At 40.8% G+C, this 12,894-nt stretch overlaps 1 protein-coding gene and 1 pseudogene across 1 annotated transcript; both read left to right on the forward strand.

Moving 5' to 3' along the window:
- The first annotated feature begins 5,076 nt into the window (after positions 1–5,076).
- Positions 5,077–6,012, forward strand: LOC129522209 (olfactory receptor 7D4-like). The gene has a single exon (XM_055344343.1). The coding sequence runs from the start codon at positions 5,077–5,079 to the stop codon at positions 6,010–6,012; it is 936 nt and encodes a 311-aa protein (XP_055200318.1).
- A 4,830-nt stretch (positions 6,013–10,842) lies between these two features.
- Positions 10,843–12,784, forward strand: LOC129522336 (zinc finger protein 639-like; annotated as a pseudogene).
- The last annotated feature ends 110 nt before the right edge of the window (positions 12,785–12,894 follow it).

A 12,894-nucleotide genomic window follows, 5' to 3' on the forward strand; every position in this document is an offset into this window, starting at 1 on the left:
AAGTGGGGCTTGAACTCCACCACCCTGAGACCAAGAGTTGCAGGTTCTATGGACTAAGCCAGCCAGGCGCCCCCTGTGGGTATTAGGAGGAATATTGCTATGAAAATTCATGTGTATCTTTTTGTGCTTAAGTCTTTTTAGTTCCCTTGGGTATTGTGTTAGTGCTTGCCAGAAAACAATTAACACACGCACATATACATACATTTACCCCCTAGACTCCAAGTTTCTGTCAGTCTGGGCCTCATAAAGTATTTTGAAGGGTGTGACAGGGTTGCAGCTGTGCCCATGGTGGGTATGGGAAGGGGGTCAACTCTTAGCCAAATAGAGCAGGAGGTGGCAGGTTTTTGAGGGGCTCTGTCCAGGGCTCATTTGAGATGTGGGTTGTGGTCAGGCTAGAGAATATGTTTTGTAGTTGGGATCTACTTTCTGAGAATTTAGGGCACTATGAGCTGGAAAAAAAAAAGTTAGGGCCAAGTGCAGATAACTGTCAGTTTTACCTGTAAGCTTGGTGGGGGGGTAGTGGGGAGTGGCTTTTGAGTAGATTCCTTTCAAAGAGTAATACACTGTACAAATTTAATCCAGTGATAAATACTCAGTTTGTGTATGTAATATTTAGTATTAGACAAAAACTGATGAGCGACAGATCTAATGTTAGACAGGTCTGAACTCCAAAGACCATTCTAATTCTACTATTAACATTAGTGTGATTGGCTAATGCATGCATTTATACATTTATTAACTGCTAGATTCTATGTACTGGTATGACATTTGAAACAAAATGAGGGCCAATGTTCATAGAATTTACGTTTTATTGGGAGAAAGAAAATATATATAAATAAAGAGTAATAATGGAGTTTCTGATAAGTGCTAATAGAAAAAGTAAAGAGTATATAGGAATCCTATTTTATTATATGGGGGGGGGATCAGTTGAGTGACAATCCAGGTGCGGCACAGCTATTCTCTGCAAAATTCAGACCTTACTCTACAAATTTTGTAGATCAATAGGATGCTTCCCCCACCCCTGGGGCAAGGGGGGGGAGGGGAACTGTAGTGAAATTAAAAGTTTCACATGCACCTAATTGACAGCTAAACTTTAATTAGATTTTATGGTGCCCCCTGTCTGTCACAAAGGGGAGAGACTATGGTATCTTTAACAAATTTACAGGGGACCAAAGCAAGCCTATCCCCATCCTGGCCTTGGCTGTATTAGTCTCCAAGGGCCCAGAACAGGTAGCCCTAAGAGATGTCATCACTGGAACATGAGCAAAAAGGAGAGTCAAAGCTGCACTTGGTATTGTCAGCACCGATCCTACAGTCCTTCAGTTCTCACTGTGGCTCCTACTTCCTAAGGACAGTCCTTCCCAACTGCTGACCTTCATGAATCACAAATACACTTTCATGGACACTGTACATAGTGTTGCTAATGGGGGGCAGCCCGGGTGGCTCAGTGGTTTAGCGCCGCCTTCAGCCCAGGGCGTGATCCTGGAGACCCTAGATTGAGTCCCACGTCAGGCTCCCTGCATGGAGCCTGTTTCTTCCTCTGCCTGTGTCTCTGCCTCTCTCTCTCTCTCTCTCTGAGTGAATAAATAAAATCTTTAAAAATGCTAATGAGGTGGATTATAGTAAACCCTGTGTTGAGTCACCCACTTTTCCCTTCAGAATTATGGCTTATTCTCCAGGTTCAGGGAGTACAGCCATCTAACAGCTCTCAGCCTTTAGCCTGCTGAGAACTGTCCTCAGCTAAACGAAGCTGACTCACTTACCCACTCAGGTCTTCTGCTGGGGGAGCATAACTGCCTGACAGCTATCTGTATTCACCACCATATTTCCTCTGAGGATACTCCTGGCTGCTCCAACCCACTGACTGATCACAGCTGGATACCAGTGCATGCCCACTGCCATGCTCACACAATGACACTGATGACCAGGGTCAGTTAACTCTGCCAAGAGGGTGTCTCCTCTTTCTGGCATAACAGACCTCAAGTGCCAGGCACCTGGATAACTTCAATAGGACCTTGGCCATGTATCTGGAAGTGCTACTCTTTTAGGTCTCAAGACTTCTAAACCTGCTGAGACCAGACTGGAGGAGACCTGAAGCAAATACTGCCAAATTGGCTCACTGGGCATGACATTACACAGGGCTGCTTCTACCAACAAGCCTTGATTTCTGGACCCACATATCCCATGTTTTTGAGTTAGAGTACATTGTGATTGTCACTGACTTAGAATGTACATGCATCCTATGAATTGTGTAGCCAGAATATCTACTGTATGCAAATGTCTATTCTAAATGTGATCATAGTCTTTGAAATTAAACTGTTGCATATTTTCCATTAAATAATTTTTTAAAACCATACTCCACAATTTTTTTTTCTGCATGGTTCTACCTCTGTCCTCATCTTCCCTGACAAACTTCGTAGGAGATTTATATTGGCACCTCTGTTTCCTCAATACTCACTCATCAACCCCCTCTATCTGGATTGTTTATTCACCTACCCTTCGGAGGTAAAAAATGGCGCCCTCCCTAATATCAACAAAGGCCTGCATGTCATCGGCAAATGTCAAGGGATATTTTCAGTCCTCATTTAGTTAGTCCTTTCAATAGAACCAAAACTATTAACCACTCTGCTTTTCATCAGAAAGGACTTCTTTGCCTCCATGACACTGTGGACTAGGTGATCTTTGAAATCTCCAAAGATTCTTCAAGGAATGAACATCCCATGAAGTTGATTTCCTGTTTTGGGTTCGTGCAGGTATTAAATGTTTCTTAGGGGATATTTTCTCATTTTAAGTCAAACTAAAGAAAGAAGAATTTCATTTTTGAGAATATCCCTTCACCTTTGCCCACTGTTGCCTACACAGATATGACCAAACACTTTCCATTCTTTCATCTTTGTATCCTAAGGGACCTGAATTGTTTGCAGTGAGGAAAGTCAGAAGAACAATTTATTCAATGAGGACCTTTGAGAATTCAGTCACTGAGATGATAACATGTCCTGTTGCCCCTTTCCTGTAATTCACTGATGGCAGCCTAGGGGAAAACCCAAATGGGCTCTCCTGGGACAGACTGCAGAGAAGAATAAGCTTCAGTGATAATCATCAGAGAGGGCAGGATCATTGCTTCCCAGTCAGAGTTGGAGGAGTATGGAGGAACAGGACGAGAAAGTGGGCACTGGGTTTACCTCTAGAGTAATGAGACTGGAACAGTCCCATATTTAGGAAGTCTCTGTAGTTTGAAGGTACTTTACTTGGTACTTAAATCAGTCTTTCCCAGATCTCATTCTGCTTCCTGCTCTTTCAGAATTGACACAGTTTCCAGTAAGAGTTATTTTCCAGTGAGTCTCTTCCTCTTTATTCTTTCCCATGAATTCTAGGCTCCTGTTCCATTATGTGTATTATGTGTGATGTGTTGTCCTCTTTGTTCCTCAAGTGTTTGGATTTTTCTGTTATATTCTCTAACTCTTTTTGCTGGCAGATTTGTCTTACTGATAGCACTTGGTAGTTCTGTATTGTTGTTTTTCTGTAGTGTCCACGATATTTCTACACATATTGTAATCATTTCTGACATTTGGTCTTCAAGTTAATATCCATTTCCCATCTTACTAATCTCTATACATATTCAAGAGAATATTGAGTGATTGAGTTGGAGTAGACTGTATTGGCTTGCTCACAAATTTAACAGAAATAATTTAATGTAGAATACTCTATTGGCTGATTTTTTCAAAGTAATCTCTATGCCAAGCACGGGGGCTCAAGCTCATGACCCAGAGATCAAGAGCTGCATGCTCTATTGACTGAGCCAGCCAGGCACCCCTTGGTTGGTTGCAGTTTTAAACAACTATTTTTTATTGGATTAAGAAATTGACCCAAGTGGTGTTTTTTTTTTTTTTTTTTTTTTTTAGCAAGAGGTTCTTCTTAGGCAGCTAATGACAGTACTGGCTCTTACATTTTCTGAAATAATTTTTCTATTGTGATTATGGGTATGATTGCTCTTCACGTCTCTATTTTTGTGATGCACACTTTTAGCAAACATCCCAGCATTAATGAGCTTTCCATCTCTAAAATAATTGTGTTACTTGTTTAACTTTTAATTGTGTTAACTTGTTTAATACTTTTACTATTCTTGAATAGATATGACAGCATTGTATTTAACTTTACTATTCTGTTTTTTTCCCTGTCTACATTTAGTTATATGATGATCTTGAAGATTCCTGTTTAGTGTTCTGGTATATAATGCTTTTGGTCTCAATCTTTATTATATGCCCAGTATTTCATGTGCTGAACACCTAGTATGTGTAGGTACCATGTAAATCTTTAGAAAGACAATGGAGAGCAAAACCAGTCACAGCCTCTGACCTACAAATAAAATCACCAAGTGAGAGAGGCACATTAAGGAATAGTACAGGATGCTCCACTTTTGCTCCCCACATACTCTGTCCCTCCTGAACTTCACTGTCTGCTCTCCATCTCACTGGCCTCTTAAACCCCTTCCATTACCAAGCTCACCCAACCCTAGGGAAAGGGCAAATTCTGTTCTCTGCACCTGAAATACCTGCTCTTTCCTTATTTTCCTTTATTAACAATTACTTGAGCATTCTGAATCCCCACAAAGAAGTTAATAGTAGTAACCACATATTTAGAATGAAATATAGTAAGAGCATAGTTCAGCTCTTCAAATTAAGGCTATTTAAGTTGCGAATCCACACTGAATAATTAGTATAGAGATATCTGAATAATGGAGATTAACAAAGAAAGACTTTTGATGTCTTCACTTATTTCGAATGGTCATACCATGAAGAAATTGGTTTATGTCCATGGCCTCAAATAGAATTAGATCAGTGAATAGGAGATAAAAGGAGATGTCTGCTAAATTTTTAAAAGGATACCTAAGTACATTTAGATTGAAAATGAGCTACCATTTGGCTAAGTGAATGACTCTTTGCCCTTGGAAGAATGAATGGAGGGTGACGGATATCACCTAAAGGTGGTATTGTAAGGTGATGACTGGCTGATGTGCCAGTTGGCTATTCACTGAAGATTGCTTTCAGTTCCTTCTTCAGCAGGCACATCAGCTACATGGAAGCAGGAAACCATACCAGAGTATCAGAATTTTTCCTTCAGGGCCTCTCAGATGATCCAGAACTGCAGCCCCTCCTCTTTGGCTTATTTCTCTTCATGTACCTGGTCACCATGCTGGGAAATCTGCTCATCATCCTGGCTATCCTCTCTGACTCCCATCTCCACATTCCCATGTACTTCTTCCTCTCCAATCTATCTTCTGTTGATATCTGTTTCATCTCTACCACTGTCCCAAAAATGCTGGTAAACATCCAGACACACAGCAAAGACATCTCCTACACTGGATGCCTCATTCAGGTGTATTTTTTTATGATTTTTGCTGGGATGGATGGCTTCCTCCTGACCGTGATGGCCTATGACCGGTTTGTGGCTATCTGCCACCCCCTGCGCTACACAATCATCATGAACCCATGGCTGTGTGGCTTGCTGGTTCTGATGTGTTGGTTTATCATTTTCTGGGTCTCCCTGATTAATGTCCTACTGGTGAGGCAGCTGACCTTCTGTCCAGGCACAGAAATTCCACATTTCTTCTGTGAAGTGGTTCAGATCCTCAAGGTGGCCTGCTCTGACACCCTCATCAATAACATCTTCTTGTATGTGTCCACTGTCATATTGGGTGTGTTTCCTCTCAGTGGGATCTTCTTTTCATACTCTCTGATAGTCTCCTCTTTAATGAAAATGTCCTCTGCAGCAGGAAAATATAAAGCATTTTCCACTTGTGGGTCTCACCTCTCTGTGGTCTCCTTGTACTATGGGACAAGCCTGGGGCTCTATTTCAGTCTTTCTGTAACTCATTCTTCCCAGAGCTCCATTGGCTCAGTGATGTACACTGTGGTCACCCCCATGCTGAATCCCTTCATCTACAGCCTGAGAAATAAGGATGTGAAGGGCGCCCTGGCAAGACTCCACAGTCGAGGAACCCTTTGTATGTGATGGGCCACTGGCTTCAGAACCAAGGGGACATTGTGTATTCAGAAGTCACTTTACTTGTTAAAAAGAATTTTGAAAGAAATGAGTTTGCAGTGAAGAGTAGATTAACAGAAGCTATCAGCATTTCTCCTCCATTCCCGGGGATCCCAGGGATTTCACTTTCTCCATTGCATACCAATCTGACTGCCGATGCTCAGCAACAGGTACATGGGGTAAGAAGTAACAGGGAATTATGATCCACCAAGGACTGCATTTGATGAAGAGGTGTGAAGTACACCATCTTCTTCACCAATTAGCTAGAATAATTCTCATATTTCCATTTTGTGCCACTTTCCAATATTTCCTCACAGGATGAAAACTGCTTAGTTTTTGTGGGAGCTGACTTAGGGCATACTTTATTGGATGTATTTCCTTCCCTGTATTACTTCTCTTCTCCCTAACCCATGCACTTGTTCCTTGCTTCTTCCAGTAATGTGCTTGCTAATGAATCACTGGCTCAGTGTCTTCTTCTGAGGAACCCAAAGAAAGTGAGGTAGTAAAGATTGTGATGGGTATTAAAACAACATCATGGATGGAACTAATGACTTTTGGGACAAAACCAAACTGAACAAAAACCAATAATTCAATACATACATAATTAGATCCTCAAATTATTGAAAAAAACACAATCTTTCAGCAATATTGGGGTAGCTTTGACTCACTTTCATTCCACTACATTTCAAGCAATGTTTAATTATTGACTGTGTGCAAACTGAGGAGGACACCAAAGAGGTAAATATGATTGCAGTACAAAATTGTGAGCATAATAATATTGGTGTGTAAAAGAACCTGTTGAAAAGAAAGGTAGGGCAGCCCAGGTGGCTCAGCGGTTTAGCATTGCCTTCAGCCCAGGGTGTGATCCTGAGGTCCCGGGATCGAGTCCCACATCGGGCTCCCTTTGTGAGGCCTGCTTCTCCCTCTGCCTGTGTCTCTGCCTCTCTCTCTCTCTCTTGCTATGTGTTTCTCATGAATAAATAAAATCTTAAAAAAAAAAAGAAAACAAAGGTAAAAGTTTTCAACTCAAGTAATTCCAGAGAATATATTTATTTAATGAAATTACTGAAGTAAAATTTGCATACCATGAATTTCACCCATTCAAAATGTAAATTCAGTAATTTCAGTAAACATAGTTATGCAACCATTACCACAATGCAGTTTTAGAACATTTCTATCACTCCAAAATTTCCCTTGGTCTCCAGTTGCAGTTAATGTCCACTCCCACCTCAGTCCTAGGCAATACCTTATCTGCTTCCTATCTCTAGAAATTGGCTTTTTCTAGATATGTTATGTAAAGGTAATCATACAATATATGGCCTTTTGATTCTGGCTTCTTTCACTTAGCATAATGGTTTTTGAGGGTTATCTATGTGGAAAACATACACCAGTATTTTGTTTCTTATAACTGCAGAGTAATACTCAAACATATAAATATACCTCTGTTTGTTTATTCATTTATCAGCAGGTAGACACTTGGATATTGCAGTTTGGGTTATTATGAATAAATCTGTTATGAACTTTTGCACGTATCTCTGTATTGACGTGTATTTTCATTCCTCTGGGGTAGATAACTCATGGTGTAATTACTGAGTTACATGGTAAATTGATGTTTCATTTTTAAGAATCTGCTAAACTTTTTTTCATAGTGGCTCCACTATTTTGCATTCCCATGACCAATGAACAATAGTTCCACATTTCCCACATCACCAACACTTGGGATTCAGCAAAAACTTCTAACAGGAGAATACACTTGAGGATTGAGTTAAACAATCAGTAGAAATTTAACTGAAGAATGGGTTTGGGTAGGAAGTAGAGAGGAGAGTTGGAACAAGAGGAGAAAGGAACCACATACACATAAACATGGAAAATTTGAGATTAAGGCATTTCAGGAGGAAATATGGAACTGATGACTGAGTTATTAGAAATAAGCCTAGATATGTGGATAGAGGACAGACTATTGAGAATCTAATTTGAGGGATGCCTAGGTGGTTCAGTTGGTTAAGCATCTGATCAACCTAAGATCAGATCTTAGATCTTAGTGTTGTGAGATCAAGCCCTGCATTGGCTCTGTGCTGGGCATGAAGCCTGCTTGAGATTTTCTCTCTTCCTCTGTCTTTTCCCTCTCCTCCCCATTCTGCTCTAGGAAAAAAAAAAAAGAGAGAGAATCTAATTTGACAAATTAAGGACTTTGAAAGCAATGGAGCACTACGGCCATGCTGTAATCACAGATATAGTATGATGACCTTAGGATTGCTCTTAATGGGAAAAATTAGTGGCAGAGGGAACAGTTTGGAGACTGCTGAAGTAGTCAAGGGGAGAGAAGATGGGGACCTGACCTGACCAGTGGCAATAAGATGGGCAGATTTTGGAAGAAAGGTGTACTAATTTCCTATTGATGCTGTAACACATTGCCATAAGTCTAGTGGCTTAAAACTATACAAATTTATTATTTTACATTTCTGGAAGTCAGAAGTCTAAAACGCATCAGCAGGATTGTTTTCTTTCTAGAGGTGCTGAGGAAGTCTCTTTCCTTGCCTTTTCCAAATTCTAGACCCCCTCCATTTGTGGGAGTTTTGGAATTCAGGTATAAGACTGCAAAGCCCCGTTATAGCCCAAGAACAAGGAGGAACATTTTGAGAAGGCAGACCTATGCCCAGATGTTCGGCTTATTGACCATGGACCCAGTCACATACCTGGAAATAGCCATATCCCCATGTGGACTTGACTATAGTCCCATTTGGCCTTGGCACCAGCACTATCCCTCAGACTCCAGAAGGAGACACATCCACCCATGCCTCTCAGATAATAGTCCTCTAAGATAAAGACCTTGAGCAGACAGCCTGTAATCCAGTTCCAGCCTCTCTCAGCTATGTCCATCTGTGACCCTGAAAGCAGGCCTGCTGACCTGGTCTGATTGCAGATCTTGAAGCAGCCCCGTGCCCAGCTCCAGACAGTCTGTGCCACGATGTAGAAGGAATCATGCTCACCCAAGGACCCAGGGGGAGACTCATCCATCAGTGCCCACTGAGGCAATCTACAGAACTTGGTCATGTGGACCCTAAGTCAGTTCTATGACATGGCTCCAGCCCCTCTCACCTGTGTTGGGCCATTCACGCATGCCTAGTGAGAGAGCCATACTTTTCCACACAACTTGGAAAATAGCCACTTGGATCCTGAAGAGAATGCTTGCCCCAGTGCCAGCCCTACTGACCAAGGCCCAGAAGGCAGTTCTGTCTACCCAGAAAAGGTCCATTTCCCTACTAATTGGATTTCCACAGATTATTATTATTATTTTTTTTAATTTTTATTTATTTATGATAGGCACACAGTGAGGGAGAGAGAGGCAGAGACACAGGCAGAGGGAGAAGCAGGCTCCATGCACCGGGAGCCCGACGTGGGATTTGATCCCGGCTCTCCAGGATCGCGCCCTGGGCCAAAGGCAGGCGCCAAACCGCTGCGCCACCCAGGGATCCCGATTTCCACAGATTATATTGCAGATCCAGAAGCAGCTATATTACATGGCTCCAACACAACTCAACTATGGTCCCAGAGGCAAAACCACCAGCCCTGAAACCCAGCAGGAGGTCTTTATGTAGTGAAAGCAGCCTCCAAAGACTGAAAGAAGTGTTTTCTCCTTCAAATGCATAGACCCTAATACCAATACCACCTGTCTGCATACTCTACCAGCTGACCTGTGAAGAATTCCAAGCTGAACATCTACTGCAGTTACATGCAACAAATATTACCTACCATGAAATATTAACACATATAAAGCTACCATTATCAAGAATGAGGTATATACATATATGAGTAGTACATAAGAGTTCTAGAAACTGATATTTATAAGAATTTTTTTATTTTTTACATATTTTTAAAAGATTTTATTTATTTATTTGTGAGAGAGAGAGAAAGAGAAAGAGAAACGCAGAGACAGGCAGAGGGAGAAGCAGGCTCCATGCAGGGAGCCCAAGGTGGGACTCAATCCCGGGTCTCCAGGATCATGCCCGGGGCCAAAGGCAGCGCTAAACCGCTGAGCCACCCGGGCTGCCCAAGAATTGTTTTTTAAATAAGGGTGGAATTCCAATTCAGTATGCCAATTAGTTTACCAGTAAGTGGTACTAAAACAATTAGCCATGTGTTCTAGAGAAAAATTGTCACTGGATCCACTACCACACACTACATGTCAAAAGATATTCCATGAAGATTAGAGATTTAAAGATCTTTAAATATATTTAAGAAAAAAATTATAAAATCTGAATAAGATATATAGTTTAAAAAGGGTTAAAATCAAGGCAGATAGTCTTTTAAAAACAGATTTTTTTGGGGGGTGCTCACATGGCTCAGTTGGTTAAGGGTCTAACTCTTGGTTTTGGCTCAGTTAAGGGTCCAACTCTTGGTGTCTTCTCGGTTGTGATATTGGGGTCGTGGAATCATGCTCCGCATTTGGCTCCTTGGTGAGCAGGAAGTCAGCTTGAGATTCTCTCCCCCTGCCCCTACCCATGCTCTTTCTCACTCTCATAAATAAATTAAAAAATTTAAAAAGCCAGACTTCTTCGCCTATATAACACTTAAATCTTTATATAGGAGGCCTGGAAGGCAGGGTCTGAGGCATGCAGGAGGGAGAGGGGCTAGGCTGGGGGAGTGTCCAGGAGCAAGAGGGCCAAAGTGCTGCAGCCTCAAGGTCCTGGCATATTTTATAGCATCTGTGCAGCTTCTCTGTAATTCATGTTTTCTCACTGTAGTATTAAGAATTATACCAAATTAAAAAAAAAAAGAATTATACCAAATTGAAAAGATATGAATACCCTAAAACAAGAAAAAATAAGACATAAGACATTAAACTCTTCTTGTTACTTAGATTCCTCTGGAATAAGCAGAATTGCAGATAGAGTCAATGGAATTTTTTTTCTGATTAGTTATAGTAGTTGTTCTATGAGACAACCAGACAAAATATTTTGGCAACAAAGATGATGACTCTGATACAGAGACATAAAATGATTTGTCAAAATTTACAGATGGAGGGATCCCTGGGTGGCGCAGTGGTTTGGCGCCTGCCTTTGGCCCGGGGCTCGATCCTGGAGACGCAGGATCGAATCCCACGTCGGGCTCCCGGTGCATGGAGCCTGCTTCTCCCTCTGCCTGTGTCTCTGCCTCTCTGTCTCTGTGACTATCATAAATAAATAAAAAAAAATTAAAAAAAAATTTACAGATGGAATCAAGGTCAGAAATAGAAATCATAACTATCTGGTTCCCAGTCCTGTACTGAGAATTCTATACCACACTGGATTTTGTACAAAAAATTGAAATTTGTGATCAAGAGTGTGACTCATTTGAATTGGTCAACCAAAAAAATCAAGAGGAGAGTCCTATAGAAGTTCACATTGCTGAAGATGTCCCAATTGTTGCAGAAGTGCATGCAATTTCTGAAGACTATGGTATGGAAACAATTCCTCTGAGAGTCTCCAAGACCAAACTGATGAGGAAGCCACCAGCTAAAGTTTGCAAAATTCTTGACATGAGCCAAGTTTGAATGTGACTTCCCAGCAGAAGTGACTTTTACTGAGAGCTAATAGGAGTATCCCCTATAAATGTGAACTTTGTGAATTCAACAGCAAATATTTTTCTGCTATAAAGCAGCATATGATGCTGAAGCCTAAGTGTACTGATTCAAACATGTGTCAAATATGCAAGGAAAGTTTCTCTACCAACATGCTTCTGATCGAACACACCAAACTGCATGAAGAGGATCCCTACATTTGTAAATACTGTAATTATAAAACAGTGATTTTTGAGAACCTCAGCTGGCACACTGTAGACACCCAATTTAGTGACCTTTATTGGTGTGAGCAATGCAACGTACAGTTATTCTCAAGCAGTGAATTCAACCTACATTTCCAAGAGTACAGCTGTGACGACAGTACTAGTGTTAGTTTTGTAAACATGAAACCAACAATCCAGAAGACTTGCAAAACCATGTGGTAAATGAACATGCACATAAATTAAGTAAGTGATAATAAGTATAACAATGGAGAACACGGACAGTACAGCCTCTGTTAAAAAAAAAGTGGTATATATAGTCAAAAAAAAAAGGTTTTATTCATTTAGAGAGAGCATATGCAGGGGGAGGGGCACCAGAAGAGGGAGGGAAAGAATCTAAAGCAGACTCCCCACTGAGTGCAAAGCCTGACATGGGCCTCAGGGCTTGATCTCATGACCCTGAAATCACAACCTGAGCCCCAAATCAATAGTTGGATGCTTAACTGACTGAGCCACCCAGGTGCTCGCAAAATTGCCTTTGACAAATGTTAAAACTTCTTTGTATGTCAAGTATGTGGTTTTCATAGTAGACTTCATACAAATGTTACCAGGTATGCTGCTATTGAACATACTAAATTTTTTCCTTATGTATGTGATGACTCTGTGAAAGGCTTTTCAAGTATGTTAGAATATTGCAAACTCTAAATTCACATTTATCTGAAGGGATTTATTTATGTCAGTACTGTTAACATTCAATAGGACAAACTGAAGATCTTAAAATGTATCTAGATTTCAAGCATTCAGTTGACTTACCTCATAAATACAGTGACTGCTTGATGAGGTTTGGAAATGAGAGGGAATTGCTAAGCCAATTCCAGTCCATGACACAATTATTTTCTTTAACTTTCATAATGTTAACAAATTTGATATTTTGGAGATGTTAAAAAAAAAACCCGCTAAATGTTTGTACAATGAAAGATGAAACATTAACATAGCAACAGACATGATCAATTCAATCGGTCCATAAAACACATTTGGTGATGCGCATGAACAAGACGTTTCTCTTTTTATTGAACAACTGACATACAATAT

Source organism: Nyctereutes procyonoides, unplaced genomic scaffold (assembly GCF_905146905.1).
Source record: "Nyctereutes procyonoides isolate TBG_1078 unplaced genomic scaffold, NYPRO_anot_genome, whole genome shotgun sequence".
NCBI lineage: Eukaryota > Metazoa > Chordata > Mammalia > Carnivora > Canidae > Nyctereutes > Nyctereutes procyonoides.

Excerpts from the sequence above, each read along its gene's own strand:
- LOC129522209 (XM_055344343.1), top strand. The coding sequence starts at position 5,077 with ATGGAAGCAGGAAACCATACCAGAGTATCAGAATTTTTCCTTCAGGGC.